Source organism: Saccopteryx leptura, chromosome 4, assembly GCF_036850995.1.
Source record: "Saccopteryx leptura isolate mSacLep1 chromosome 4, mSacLep1_pri_phased_curated, whole genome shotgun sequence".
NCBI lineage: Eukaryota > Metazoa > Chordata > Mammalia > Chiroptera > Emballonuridae > Saccopteryx > Saccopteryx leptura.
The window spans coordinates 144,627,131-144,643,640 of NC_089506.1; the positions used below are offsets into that span (position 1 = coordinate 144,627,131).

General features: G+C 36.6%; 1 protein-coding gene across 14 annotated transcripts in view; it reads right to left on the minus strand.

Moving 5' to 3' along the window:
- Positions 1-16,510, minus strand: part of MEF2C (myocyte enhancer factor 2C) — a 168,233-nt gene that overhangs the window by 11,531 nt on the left and 140,192 nt on the right. For 9 of the 14 annotated variants that reach the window (XM_066381816.1, XM_066381810.1, XM_066381811.1 and 6 more), the window contains 2 exons: positions 1,789-1,961; positions 288-311 (listed from right to left, as the gene is read on the minus strand). In XM_066381816.1, coding sequence (XP_066237913.1) covers positions 288-311; positions 1,789-1,961 — 197 coding nt within the window. The remainder of the gene's footprint in view (positions 1-287; positions 312-1,788; positions 1,962-16,510) is intronic. The other 5 variants (XM_066381818.1, XM_066381821.1, XM_066381820.1 and 2 more) reach the window with 1 other exon arrangement.

Consider the following 16,510-nt stretch of genomic DNA (forward strand, 5'->3'; position numbering starts at 1 on the left):
TTTGTGTGAGTGTGTGTGTGTGTGTGTGTTAGAATTTTGCCATACATTAAGTCCTAAGATTAACTGAAAACATGGCCTTCACTCGCAGAGGGTGAGACAGAAAAATAACCCGACACCATTTTCATCCGGGAGTGATACTTGAAATGAATGGTATTTAAATGTGATCAGTGTTGACACACTATGATAACTTCCGAAATTTTCCCCTTTCTCTAGCGCTGCCATTCCACCTAAAAGCCGCTTTGGACTCCTTGCCCGTGCCATTTAGGGAAAGCACTCTCACCACTTACCAAAAGCAGGTCGACATCCTCAGACTGAGAGCATGGGGAAGGAGTTTTATAAATTAGTGTCTGTAAATATTTATAATTGGGCAAAATCTTTTCAACACAAGGAAAAGCATCTTCTGATAGACACAACAGTTTAAACAGTTTTAAAATGCAGACTCTAAAGATAACTCCTTACAGAGACATTCTTTGTTTCCCTTAACGAGCTGTTTGTCTCAAACGTGAAGACAATCTATCCAGTTTTCAGCATAGGTCAGTGTCTTAACATTCATTATTTCACTCCCATTTTGGAAAAAAAAGGCAACAGGATTGCTCTTTGGAACCCCACTTGCTAGAGGAGGGTGAACTGCACCTGGCTGCCAGTGAGAGTCCCGACGGACCCCCCGTTCCCTGGGCCAGCGTCAGTTGTATGGGACTGGAGTAAATCTGCTGATGGACCAGCCTGCCATGTGTGGCCCGCACTGCTTGGCTATGGCCCTGGGGGAGGTTTTATTTATTAGACTCAGTCTTTTCCTAAGGGAGTGTTGTATATTATGTGATTTTTGGGGGGGTGATATTCAAAATCAGTCTGCATGGTGCCCTAATAAGCTAATCAGCCTGCAGGACTGTTTCACCCTGAAGCCTGTTTGCCACAGAGCACAGAAAGAAAAAAAATGTGTCTACAGAATTATCTAAATCTGTCTACTGAATTTCAAAGCTAATTTGGAGGACACTGATGTAAGTCTCTTTGTTGTTGAATTTAGTTTCACAATATTATCTTCATCTTAGCTCTGAAGACCCAGGAAAAAGAAAAAAGAGTCTGTGGATATTATTTATATTTCTGTTTCTCATTTACTTATTTATTCTTAAAAGTGCCACACATTTTTAAAAAAATTTTGTCAAATATAACCTTTGTTCTCAAAATGCCCAGAATTTCAAAACAATTTGCTTTTGAGAGGTGAGTATTTGTATAAAGCACATACATAGAGAGAGGAATTGAGGCAGTGGGCAGGCATGTGATCTATTGAACATTTTCACTGCAATATAGCTAAGAAAATAATTGCCAATTAACAAAGTTCATTTAGAAATTATAGAAACATTTTCCATTGTCAGCACCTTGAGGACATAAATAGTTCAAGATTAAAAAATATGTTATGCAATACCTCATTCTGTGAGACTGATTCTATATTGGTCGAATCGTATGTCCCATAAGCAGAATAATAGGTAATTATTTTTTTCTAATTATAAACTGGAGGCCTTAAAAGGAAGTGTTATCTTTGCCCTAGAACACCAGTCTTAAAGTAGAGTGCACTGGGATGTTGAGATGTTGGTTCTTTTTTATGTGGAAAAGGGAATGAGAACCCCTTAGCAGAAATAATAGCTAAATACAAAGAGGACTCCAGCAGTAACATTGATATGTTAATTTTATAGAAGCACTTAAGTTCATGAAGTCAGACAAATACAAAAAAAATAGCAAAACTTATATAAAACATTATCATCATTTATTTAAGAGGTAGTTTTTCATTACCACTGATGGCATCGTATTCTTGCTGCCTGGTGGAATAAGAACTCGGAGATCTGGTTTACGGTTATTCATCCCTAAATTCATGGGGGGAGGAGATTTTGCTTGCATACTCTTGTTCAAGTTACCAGGTGAGACCAGCAGACCTGGAGAGTTTCGGGGGTTGCCATACCCGTTCCCTGTTAACACAGAACAGCGAGAGCACTCAGGAAGACGTCTAGATTCAAGCACGTTTCTAGAGAATATACTACATGAGATCAAGAATAAAAGCATAACAGTTTAGGACACACAATAACATCCATTGAAAATCTACAGGATGAATGACTTAACTTCCATATGGAGAGTAACCCCGGTCAGTTACTTAATATTTCTCTAAAAGAAGATTAAAAACTTTTAATGAGAAGAGAGCAAATATATATCAGCTTGCTCAGAAATTAACATATACCTTTTTTTTCCTATTAAAAAAAGTTCTGGAAGAAAGTTAGAGTCATTCAAGGTCTAAGAAAAGCCCAAGATTGGTCCTGGACTTGAATCGACTAGCTCAGCGGAGCCCTGGCTGGTGTGACTCACACTTTCAGTTCAGTGGTTTGGGTTTTATTTTGCGTTTCTGTGTGTCCTTAAATGAAGAAAGGGCACACCAGCATGACCGTAATTTCTGGGACAGGCAGGAGCAGTCTCTCACATAGCCTGCTGTTCAGTTCCCTTTTTCATGAGTGATTTCTCCCTACTCCCTCCTCGCTGAGTTCGCACGACCCTGAAGGCTGGCTGTCCTGCTCACAGAGAACTTCAAAAACCAGGACTGCTTCTTGGGCGTTAAGATGAAGGGATGGTGCCTCCACTGAAATGCCTGCCAATTCACCATGGCACAGGAGTAGCCACCTAACATGAACACCGACAGGGTTTTCTTAGGTCTCTGATGGTTAGCCCTGTCTGAACAGATAATGGATATCTGAAAAACTTCATTTTTCACAATTCAAAATACGCTGCCCCATGATAGGAAGAGCTGCGGAGGTAGTCCGGGCAACCTGAGCAGAGGCAGGAAGTCATGTGCTGGCCTCCTCCATCACCTCCGCTCGGAGAATAAGAGGCTGCAACTACCTGATTCAACAGTCCTTTATGGAAACAAGACTTGTTTTCTATTGCTCTTTAAAGGAGACAGTCAAAGTTCGATTGTTACTTTACAATCATTATTGTAAAGCAGAAATATCTATTACCCCAGGATGAACAATAGCATGTGCTTCCCAGAGGGGATGCAAAGACCAGGCCCCTGTCCTCCAAGGCCCGGTGATTTCCATGTTAATCCAGTTCATACCCTTGTAAAATGTACAAACCCAGAAAAGGCAACCTGGGGTGAGATGTCTCCACAGAGTAGTCCAGACTAAATGTTACGGAGTTCACAGGAGGGAACAGATTAACCAGTAACGGTTCCCATAGGAGGCAGGAGTTCATGTGGGTCTTGAAAAAGGGAAGAGAGAGTACAATACGCGGGGCTTGAGACTGGGTGCTGGGAAAGGGCCCAGGTAGGAATTTCCAGAGCAGTCAGGGATACACCTGGTTCAAAGGAAACCCACTAAAAGAAAGGAATGTTGGGGGCTCTGGAAGGACATGAGGTGGGGCTGTGGAGACCTTGGATTCCAAGCTAACAGATCTTAGATTTAAATGGTGAAAATGAGGGTTGGAAAGCAGAGGAACACAGTCCTCTTAAGTGGAGAGAAAGATGTCCTGGCATAGGGATAGCCTGTAATTAGGAAGGCCTGGTGGTGGGGCCCAGTCTGGCCAGCACTCTGATGGTTGGAGCTAAAGGGGATGAAGAACTGGGAAGGCAAAGCACAGGTATATTTCAGGGGATATTTATGGGAACACCTTTTGAATTAGAATATATTTGAAGCACACGGCATAGAGCACAATTGTTCTTCATATCCATTCATTTACCTGTTTCATTTCATGCATGAATAAACAGTCTGAATATATAACAAATAACTACAAGATTAAATCTGTCAATTGGAGTATGCATAAAATCCTCACATTATTTTGGGAAAAAAAGACCCAAAATAAAACAAATGAAATAACCCCTAGACATGCCTTGAGTACACAGTGGTCATTTAAAAAAATGTTGGTTGAATATGAAAATAAATTACTCTCCTATAATAAACTTCAAGAAAATTAACTAAATTTTTAAAACGAGCTAACTACGTTGAAAGCCAAAATTTTCTTTTATAGTTAATTGGACAGTTTTCTGTGGCAAAAGTTATTCTATAAAACAAATACATTAACCTTTCATTACTAGAAGAAATAAAAAAGTATGTTCATAGAGAAATGCTTAATAACATGGAAAGCTCAGAGATATTGTATATTTAATGCATCTTCCTGAATTATTATTGGGACTATGTGAGGACTTTAGTTTTAATTACCAGATTGTATGGATAAAAAGGGAAGGAGAAAACCAAGAGAAAATTTGCCTTGTATTTAACTGTCAGCTGAAGTCCACACTGACACACTGAATACAGATGTCACTTATCTATTAAGTCTGTGTGAAATCTGGTTTAAATAAACAATCAAATGGAAAATTAGCTGGGTAATTTCAAAAGAAAGGGGGGGAAAAGTCAGTTAAGCAGTGCAATGAAGCTTGAATAGATCAGAAGAAACTAACCCCGCTTGGTAGATGCCGATGCTGGTTTGCATGGAGGAGTTATTTTGCTAAAAGGAAGTAAAACCACTTGGTGAAATGTGTTGTCCTGTGATACGACAAGCACTGAGCCAGTGTGCAAAAATGGAAATGCTTCACGGAGGCTGAGAAAGGTTGCTTTTCTTTTTTATTAAAAAACATTTTCTACAGTAAACTCTGAGAAATTCCAACAAAGCCTACATCTTTTTGCCTGCATTTTAAACAACAATTTGGGCAGCAGTAGGGAAAAAAATCCCACCTAAACATACATTTCAGTCTTTAATTCAATAAATGCCTCATAACTAAAAAAAAAAAAAAAAATTGATTTAAAAAGCATTATTTTTTCCTCTTGGAATATTTCCTATTATTTGGAAATTAAACTATTTTAGAAGATTACTCTTATTTTAAGGTGTTTACATATTGAATGTAAAATCTTTTGAAGCACGATGACACTGCTTAAATTCATATTTTTAGATCATAAAGTTATTTTTAAGAACAAATAAATTCTGCCTTTTACTGGCGAATTTCTGCTCTTTTTAGCATATTGTGCCAGCTAGCATTTTGGAGCCGTATAATAACCATTTCTGTTTCCAGCCACCAAGTTGTTATTCTTCTGGCATAATATAGATTCAGGAATGCAAGACTGAGGATCCTAAACCAGTGATATAGAAACCTATCATTTCAAAATCAATGATGAATACATGCGTGTGGTTTGCTGCTAAGAAGAGCCTGCATTTAAACCAGCTCGGAAACCACGGCCTCCTCCTCACTCAGAACGCTGTGGCCCGACTTGAGGCTGTTGTCCTCCCAGAAGATAAATTCACCAAAGAGAACGGGCTATTTCAAAGCCAGGGGTCAGGGAGGTGGGAAACACCACCTCTCAATAACCTTCTGATACACAGACTCATCCTTCCTTCACGCTATGTTTTAAAATGACCCTCTGCTTGAACAATGATCAATTTCAACGTGACTGTATGCAGATGTCACATTCCCTGAACCACTTAAAAGCATAAAAATTATAAAGCATGATTGAATGGATTTCCTGATTACAGATCACAAGAAAATGAAGAACAGACCAACTTTAGACTAACTTTCTTTTATAGTTCATTTGATTATAAAAATATTGTTTCACATAACATAAAACAATTTAAGCATTCACTATATAATTTGTATGAAAAATAAGAGAATCTACCTCAATTGGTTACTAGTTTCTAAACACTCATGTTAAAAGTAGTGTAAATACACAGAACTTGAAATGTGGTGTTAGAAGAAAAAGATTTTTTTTTCTTTCCGGTTAACTTGGAACCCCTTGCTGCCCCCCTTTCTGTGACTCCTATTGTAAGAAGTTGTAAATTCAAAGACCATATTCCTGGCTTAAGTTGTAATGAGGAGGACATTTTGCCTTGTCTCACAGCTGAATTGAGCGTGCAGCTCTCTTTGAGCCCAAAGTTCTGAAATTTTCTCTTATTTGGATATTTAAACATTTTGAGTCTTTTTCACTGTGTTTTTTTTTTTCTTTCCTTTTCTGGGTCTTTCAGTAACAAATGAAAGCATATAAAACTAATAAGCACAAAACAAAAACTAGTTCTTAGGAATCAAGGCTAGTTTTTTCATCAGCACAACCTTTTTTTCAGTTTCCAATATTGTTGATTTGACTATTCCCTCTCTCCCTCTTCCAACTCCAATCAGATACCAAATCTTGTTAATTTTTCTTAAAAATGTCTCTCTCCATCACCAGTGCCACCATCTGAGTTTAGGCTTTCATCCCCATTTACTTGGTCTTTCAATAACCTATGTGGGGGTCCCCGGTCTGTGCTTGAAGAGTCTTCACTGGGCCTCACGGTGGGCTTCGGGAAGGTGGTAAGCTCCGGACGCAGTATGCAAGCTTATGTGCACTTGTGTGATAACATTAAATCTAATGCAGAGTGCCGACCCACCCAGGGAAGTCTTCTTGTTAAAGCGCTGCTTCCATCATGTTCCTTGCTCAGATCAAACTTAATACTGTTGGGTCAGTGCCCTGTGTGGCTGTCAGGACTGTGCAGAGTTTGACCCACTCTAGTCATCTAACCTAATTTCCAATGGCCACTGTCAAATATGCAGCCCTCTGTAAACCTCTCAGTCTTTGTTTCAGCAATTTCACAACTTGTGTGTGCCCTCCTGTTTGAGGCAAATTCTTGTTTTTTAAGAATCAGCTAATGTCCCAACTCTTTCATGATGTCTTTCAGAGAATTTCTGTCTACCTTGCAGCTCACTCTCCTCTACAATCCTGCTGCAGAGGCAGTGATGTATGTATCATATTCGTTCTTTTAAGTGTTTTAAGTGCTCACAAAACAAGATATCCAAAATATAAAAAATGAAGAATTATTCAGAAATGACTAAAAAAAGTTAAGTTACTGAAGGAATGTCAGATGACAACTTAAAATGGAAAGTGTACTTGCTAATTTCAAATATTGCAGGACTCTCCTCTTTATGTCACTTGAGAACATTTTCTTCTTTAGATGATTACATACTGATAACCAAGCACATCAGTAACACAAAGTGCTTATCTACCATAAAATATAAAAGTCAGGCAAGTGCCCACCTTCTAAATTTGTTATAGAGAGTTCATTAGAGCTTCTTATTCACCTGTTAATCATTTCACAGCACATTACCTTAGCTAACTGAAAGTATTAGAACCACGTAAGTAGAAATTTTCTCTAATAAAAAAGAAAACTCTGAGACACTGGATCTTTTCTTCTGCAAGGACAAGTGTTTATTGCCATAGGTCGTTTCTATATCGAGAAGAACTTCAACGATAATTTACTCATATGATATTTTCTCCCAAAAGATTAGCTACATGGTTTAGGGGAAAAATGGTGAAAAAGTGGCAATTAAGAATGAATAGGATTTATTAGATGGTTCAGGGAAAGTCTTTCCAGAGGGACTGAATGATGACAAAGACCTCAGAGTCATGACTAAAATTCTAGAAGAACTGCATTTTTAAGAAGATAAAATATCCAGTGTTTTAGAGTATGCAGTTTTCAGAAGTTGGAAAAGTAGGCTTGGCTAGGATCAGCCTCTCAGATCATATTAACTTGTACTGTAGACTTTCTACATTTTATACTGTAGAAAATGAGCCAAAGTTAGTTTGTGAGTGGTTAAGTGATATTGTTAACTCTGACTGCGAGGAAAATACCAATACCCACAGTGGAAAGAATAGATGAAAGAGGGTAAGGTGCTAACAGGGAAGCTGGTTAGGACGCACCTGCCACAGAGCACATGAGGAATGAGGTCTGATCGAGGCGATGGGGACAGGGAGATGTACAAGGCAGAGGAGAGTTAAGAACAACAAAAACTAAAGTAGATAAATCCAAGTTCTAGTCATGAGATGGAACTCCTTCAATCATACTGAGCCTTAGTTTTGTCAATACTAAATAGTATTTTCAGTAGCTAGAGAGAAGCATTAAAGTAATCTGAATAAAAGACTCACACACTTGCCTGAGACAGCCATTCCCACATGACCGCACAATATTAATATGAACAGACACTTTATATACCGTATTTCCCTGTGTATATGACGCTACTATGTATAAGACACATCTTAATTTTGGGTCCCGGATTTTGAAAAAAAATGTATTACATAAAGTTACTGAACTCGTTTTATTCATCCTAAAATTCATACACTTCCTCATCACTGTCAAAACTCCCATTAGCTTGTCCTCATCTGTGTCTGATGATGAATCACTGTCTTCATATATTGCCTCGTCCTTAGTTCCATCTATGAGAAACACAAGTAAAAAAGCCCTACAACCACTGTATAAGATGTACTCAGTTTTTAGACCCCAAATTTTTTTGGAAAAGAGTGCGTCTTATACATGGGGAAATATGGTAAAGTGTCTGTTATTGCGCATGGATATAAAACACCTTTAAATCCTCACAACAACTGGATTACATAGTGAGAAAAATGAACAGAGAGGTCCAGTAAGTTTCCCAATGCCAAACCATTACCAACTGGTAGAGCCATGATTTGAACCCAGCAGTGAGTCCAGAGTCCATGCTCTGAAGTATAACACTGCCTCTCTTCTTGAGAACCAGTCATTTTGACAACCTTTTGTGTCAAATCTCATTCTGAAATGACAAGAATACTAACAAACAGAGGAAACAGATGAAGTGTGAGATCAGAAACATGAGACTCAGAGGTCCTTCTGAGGCAGAGGTGATATGGAGACTTGAGGAACACCGTACATGCTCAACTTACCATTATAAATAGCTGTTCTGGTTCAGGAGATGCTGAACTTGTACAGTGGTGGGCAAAATTAGGTACACAGTTGTTCATATGCAAAAAGACGTGTGTTATGATTATTACAATAGCTTTATTAACTCAAAGGAATGTCACAGTGCAACTGTAAACCTATTTTGCTCACCCCTATATAAAAACAAACAGAATGGTGACATTCTAAGCCATATTTCTGGCCTCCGTCTGGATAAATAAATATTTACAATAGAAAATATTGGGTTTAACTACACTAAATGCCAGAGCAGTTGTTTAACTTTGATGTGTTGCTCAAGTGGACAAATATGCTTTTAAGAGCAAACTTTATAATATTTTAGTCCATAATCTCTCCTGCAACACAGGGCAAAGATGTTTACCTACCTATTGTCAATTTAAGAGACCAGCTTCCAGAAGCACTTAACAAGATACTGAAATACCCAGTATTTTATAGTATCTGTCTACGGCCATACCACCCTGAACGCACCCGATCTCGTCTATTTTATAGTATCTGCTATTAGTTATCTGAAAAACAATTTATAATTATAATTATATATAAGTATATAAAATTTAATTTGTTTAGTAATTTTGGGAATTTGAAGCAAAGTGTCACAGAAAAACTGAACATATTAAGCTGAATGTATATACTTCTGCTTTTACTTCAGCAAAATGTTTTACCAATATATGTTTTCCCTTCACTAAAGCAATTTTGAAAACATTTACACAGTAAACTGTCTTGTTAAACTAGAGAAGCCACATACATAATAATGTTCATCACCACCAATTAATTTTACATTTCATTTTTTTTTAAGTTTTAAGTAAGTTAGTTTCAGGACACTTTTTGTTTTTCAAACATACCTATTTTCACAAAAAATTATTTTAAATTGTATATAGTAGATTTGTTCATACAACCCACTATTCTACTGGAAGCGACACACTTACAATAGTTTTAGTGGAAAAATATGATAAACTTCTAGACTTTAGTCCTACATGTACTTTGCCCTCAATGCCTGAAACTGTTAAAAGTGCTAGGAACTGTAAGTTATTCAGCTGTTGTGAATCACAGTTTATTTTTTGTTTTTTGGGTTTTTTATTTTGTTTTCTAGAGAAAAGATCTTTTTCATGGGATAGCTCTAAGGGAAAATGCAACCACAAAACATTTGGAGGACAGAAATCTGGAAATGATGAACGTTTCAATATGTCTACTGTGGAACAGGGCAAATCAGATTTCTGATTCTTTCTTTGGTAAAGACTGCTGATTACAGATTTTTGAACATAAAATTGCTCCACTCTATCTGGGGGTTTCATAGGGAAATATATATTATAATAATGCATAATGTTAGACTAAAAAGAAACTCCTGTGAAATCTCAGTGCCTTTGTGGTATATTCTTAGAAAAATACCCCAAGAATACACCTAAGCCAAGATTATTTTTGGCTGTACCAGTTAGAGGGCATCAGATATTCTAAAAAGAAACTTGTTTCTTCTGCTTGACCATGTCACCTTGATGCAGACTCAAACTTTCATGAATATCTATCTATCCCACTTGTCCTTGATGTGTTTTGCTTACTATCTTTTGTGAAATTAAGTCTGTCTGCCAACTAGATATTGAACTTTAAACATTCAACACATACAATAGGCTCTACGTTGTAAGGCAAAAGTAAAGAATTTTTATTTTTACTAAGTTGTTTTTCCAAAGATCAAGAGCCCATGTCATAAAGTGGATTTGTGTTGGCAAGCCACTCACTCATTTGTCCTAAGAGTCATGTGGGTCAGGCATGATCATTCTAACTTTTGACAGATGAGGAAACTGAGGTTCAGGAGCTTCTGTGACTTGTCAGTAAGTGAAAGAGCTTTGATTTGAATCCAAAACACAAAATACTTCCACTATGTTATTACAAAAGCCAGATGTTTTAGATTTAGCCCGCACCCTATATTTCTCCCTCTTTCTCTGAATAAAGGCTCATTTGCTAATAAGGAAGAAATTGACAATCTGATGATTCCAGTGTAAAAAGACACTCAAAATATCATTCTGCTTTGTGTACTGATTTACTGCGGGGATAGTTTTTAATTGCAACATAAAAATTATATTGAACCTTGCTATCTTCAAAAAATTTCACTTAACGATGTATGATAGATTGATGACTCACTTAATTGTTCACTTCTTGTGATTTTGGGGCTGTCTCTTTGCTAAAAATGAGGGGGTGTCTTCATTATTGACATAATCACTCATTCTTTCAGTTATTTTTATAAACAAAAATATTGAGACAGTATAAATTAGAGAGAACGTGACAGAAGAGAATGAATAATAACTTGTGGTTTTAACATGTACACTGCAGCAAACTCAGCAGAAGATCATAATGTTCAAAGTGAAATGTGCTGCACTGCACTGTGCCTCGGATCTATTAATACACCCTCTTTACTCCCAACCTGGAGGGTAAGGGCCGTGCAGATGTCTCTGTGATGACTACTTGTGCCCTGTACACTGAATAAATATCACTGGAATTGCATTAAATTAAGCTTTTTTCTTTCTGCTTAGGAAATATAAGGACAAATAATTACAATACTAACAATAGCTAACACTTATTAACAAGCATTTACTCTGGCGCAGAAACTGCGAGGTGTCTTACATGGGTTATCTCATTTAATTTTCACAACAATCCTGCAAAATGGGAATTCACAAATATTCCGAGGGCAATAATGTCATCCCTAAAATAACTTGTATATCATATGTTTTCCTTGGTAATTTTATTAGTCTGAATATCTGCTTCTGGAATATTTTCCCAAATTACTGCTTGAGCAAAAGTTTTACTCCTTGATTTTATAGTTTTCTTTGAATTGCTTAATATTACACAAAAAGTTCATTTTTTCTGATTGTTATGTAAACTAATGTTATATTTGAATATGTAAGTTGGCCATAGATTTGGATTTGCTATTATTACTGTAATAACCTATTTCCATACAGCAAGGCTCTCCATCCCCACCGACTGTAAATACAAACATAATCAGTTCTTTACTGTAACTGCAGGCTGTAAGTGGAGTCCAAGGTAATTGTGAAAGCAGAGCGGAGTGTTTAGTAAAACAGTATGTTAGGATTAAGTTCAGTTAAAACAATTGAAATGGAGCAATACCATATAAACACAATGACACATCTGTGGTTTAAATATTGAAATTGTCAAAGGTTTTGGTACAATAATTTTCTTTAGTTTAAAGTAAACTAAAAGAATATATTTGATTTAATCTTTCAAATATGAGATTATATCATGACCATAATACTTTGAATTGAAATTCAAATGAAACATACTATGTAAATCTAACTGCAAAATTTAAGTGACTGGCAAAGTTTTATTTAAAAACAGCAAATTAGAGTTTTGGCAGATAGCCCTGAAATCTGGAAAAGTCCCTGGTAGGTAAAAAACCGATTTGCAAAAGAGGGTTTTTTTAACCACATCTCTCCTTCAGCATCTGCTGTCTGTTGCTGCACATTTTCATGTCACTGATGATTTTGAAAAGAGCTTTCCTTTCCATACTATGTCCCAATAAAATCTCATGGTGATGTCAGAAACAATGGAAGAGAGAAACCAATAGTGCACAAAAAATAAAACTGCTAAGAGAAAAAGAAAATTTGAGTAAAACGAATAATTTAATAAAAAATATTATGTGCCTGAATTAATATTAAAAATGAACAAAATTTTGTTATCAGCCACATTCCCAGGTGAAATCAATGAGATATGAATGAAGAGACCAATGTTCACAGTGCCTTACTGAATGTAACAGAAGGATAGGAAATAAAAAAAGACATGTGAGGTCAGCAATCCTGCTCTACAAAGGGCTCTAAAATCTGTTAAAACACTCTTTATGGTTATAATTTGAAGTTTTGTTTTTTCCTCCAGAAATCAAACTCCTTAAGAATTAAGTCAAACTAAAGGGGTTAAAGAAGATCTTGGGACATCCTAACTCGGACGGTAACGCTGTTCACTTGTCCTCTCTTTAAGCAGCCTCTCTCACTGCAACATCGGCCCCTAGAGAACAGTGTCCAGGTGCTGCTCTCGGTGGCTCTCTCTGGGATTCCTCCACTCTTGTGTATAGAAAGTGGACACTGATTTTGTGGCAGTAGCTCCATATCAGATCATGCAACCGAAGAACCTGGTGTAATAAATCTAGATACCTTGATTTGGGTTAAAAAGATTGTTGTTACTTAATTTCATAGATACTGATAAAGCAATATTGTTGGATCTTTATTTGTGTTTTGGGTGAACTCCCAAGGTAAAACTGCAAACAAACTCAGAATTTTTACTGAGAACAAAGCAAACTAATGGAATATTTTCGAAATAAGAATCCATCTATTAACTTGGAATTTTTCACATGCTGCTTAGTAATATTTGAAAAAGTGATATAAAATTATATTTCTATAGTATAAAAGTAGTTTTCTTATTTGAGAGTAACTAAATGGCATCCCTCTCCCCTTCTGGAGCATTGTGTTTTGTAGGCAACAAAAATGCAAACTTGTTAAAGGAAATCTTTAGACTAAAATTTTAACCTCTTCGCTGACATTTTAAATCACTGAGTAAGAATTTCAGAGAAGTCTCTTTGGTTGATAAGAAGGTCAGCTGAGAAACTTTTGATAAGTATGCTCAAAAACAAAAACTTGCAAAACAATGGCACTGGTAAAGAATAATAAGCATTGAATGACCTTTTCCTCTCCTCACTTGCTTCTATTTTATATATGAAAAACATTCCTTTTTCCATGCTAAATGAATTTCAAAAGAAGTCATGCAAGTGAAGTTTTATGATTACATGATCATAACACATTGTACATAAATGGACACTATCGACATTTGTGCCTTAGCCCCAATGTGAGTATAAGTTCAAGGTTCTAAGGATAAGATCTTGCTAGATGGAATTTTTTTCAGTGTCTGGAAGCCAGGTCTCCTTATGTACTGCTCAGTGATTTATCTACAGCAGTACACTGCCACAAATCTCCATGTATTTAGCTGATATAAATTAAGCATTCTAGCAGTGACAATGCTTGACAACCAAACTCATAAGATAATAAACAATTGACAATCAACATAAGGAAACAGCTGTTAGTGTCTTTTTATATAAAATTATATCTAATTTACTATAAATGCCAACTAATATATTAACCAATATACATAAATCTCCTTTGCCTTATTGTCAAATAACTATGTAGACTGTAAAATTTTCTTAAATTTCAAAATGATTCCTAACAGTTCTCTCTCTTTCTCTCTCTCTTCTTCCTCTCTTTCTCCTTCTTTGCTTTTGGTCTTAACCACGAATCAGTAAATCCTTGAGCATACTGATAACTTCCTACTTAATAATAAGTAGGATCTCTGCATCCAGATGTTATCCAAGAGAAAACAAAGCGTACTCATAGGACATTGAATAATCCCAGCACAGGGCATCGCTGTGCTCATTGTTTGTTTTATTAAATCTGATGATTATAAAAACTCAACTGAATTTGACCTTACAATCATCAATAACCACTAAGATTAGCATGTTAAAGCTTCAATATGCAGAGATATGACAAAATGTAACTTTAAAAGCAATGACTTAATTTTGGTTGTTGCGTGGAAAGGATTAAGCAGTGGATGAATAACTGTCAACTGAAACTTAGAAATATCACTATTACTAATGTACTATAATGACTTCCTGTATATTTCTCTTATACAAGAGTACAACCCCATCCTGTTACATCTTTATTACCACTTGCCTTCATCTTTGAAATTATTTAAAGAGATAAGAGGTTTGTTGTTTTAATAGGTGATTTGTGATGGTTTGAGATACCAACTCACATTTCATTTTCTGCTATATATCAGCTTTTTGGGTTTTCCATTAAATATGTTTAAAAAGTTAGTAAAACTTTATTGGCCAACCATGCTCAGTCATTTAATCAAGTAATCATTCATTATTTATTCATTGTATACAGTATCTAAAGAATATATTACATTTTGAATTATAGATAAAGAGCATACCTTTTTATTTTAAATTTCATAACTTCATGGATATATTCTTTCCATTTTTTTACATCAAACTATTAAAAATTTATTTCTATAAAATCAACTTCTCCTTCATTTTGTTAACAAACATTTACTGACTTAATGATGTTAACAAACATTTACTGATGTGCTATCTTTTACGTTTCAAGCTGGGACTACAAACTGAATAAAATACAATTTGCCTCCAGAGGGGTGAGTGTCCAGAAGAAAGACATGTGCTCAGTTATTGCACCTGCAATGCAATGAGATAAGTAATGTAGGTACAGATGCCACAGGAGAAGAGAGGACAGGTGCATAATTCTTTCTGGAAGAGACAGGAGGGTTTCCTAAAGGGCTGAACTGAACTCTGACAGATGACAAGGAGTACTCAGTAGCATGAAGCAGGAGCGCTAAGAATGCATCCAGAAGGCAAGCAGTCCTGACTCTGTTTGGAAAGTGGAAGCACAATGCAGCTGCTAAGAGTCGGTACCCTGAAGACAGACTGCCTGGGTTCTACCGTGGCCAAGTACTTAACCTCTTTGTGCCTCAGTCCCACTATCTATAGATGGGCATAATATGAATATCTATTTTAAAGTACTCTTATGATAATAAATGAGTTACTTTTCATAAAGAACAATTTAAATGTATGCTGTTATTAGAGTTGGAGTACGGGGTTCTTGGTGACAGTGACCAAAAGCAAGAAGGTTTAAGACTGGAAAACAGGTTGGGCCAGAAATAAGAGGCTCGTGGTTAATTGTGAAAGAGCTGGGAAGCCATTGCTAGATTTTAGGCCTGTGAATGATGACCTGTAATTAACGTAAGGCTTTGAGAAAGACTAATCAGTGATGGGGAGAATGGAGTGAGACGCACTGTGAAACAGGGAGATGAATTAGGGGTATAAGGTGTTGGTATTAGCCTGACCCAGGGGAGTAGGGTAAGAATGGAATGAAAGGGGTGGATCTAGGAAGCACCTTGGTGGCAGAATTGGTAAGATTTGGTGACTTGCCAGGTGATAGCAGGAGGGAGAGGGGGTGGTTCAGGGACTAGATGGGAAAGATGCTTTATGTTCTGATACAGCTGAGCAGACAATGTTGATCGCTTTGGTCGTCACAGGCACACCACAAATGTCAAATTCACTTCCCTCACAAGACTATCCTTTTTACAAGTTGAGATGATTTGATTTGAAAAAGAAATGACAAAGACTTAAAATTATTTAACTTAATTGCAGAGTCTTGCCCATTGGCCTCAGAGTTTCTCACTTTATTAGAGGCCTTGTATTCCAAAGACAATAGTCAAAATTTGGAAGGTATCTTTTTGGCTATTTTGCTTCAGTTTTCTGTTCTGAAAATGTAGACATTCTGGCTGGCCTTGTTTCCCCCCGGTGTTATGTGATTCTCTGACATCAGCACAGATATATTCAGCTTGGACATACGATACTGTCTGGCACGGAAAGAGGGGAAGACAGTGGAGCATGTGAGCAGGACATGACAGCTAACCTCAAGGCTAATTGGCATCTGCAACAGGTGTTCTGTGGAACCAGAGTTAGAAAGGGGTTTTTCTTCTTTTTTTAAAAAGTGGGGAAGTAATTCTTTCACAGCTACACAGAAATTATGAATATTATATACTCATGACTACAAGAACAATCATCAAAATATAGTATTTATTAGCATGAGGGTGTAACAATTGTTTTCCTTTCTGTTTTCTTTGAAGATTTTTGAAGTAGAAGGTTCTCATGCCTCCTGAAGTAGGAGGATGAATTTGCTAAGCTTGTAAGATTTTTTCTTAGTTCAATGATGCTATAACCTATACATGGCTA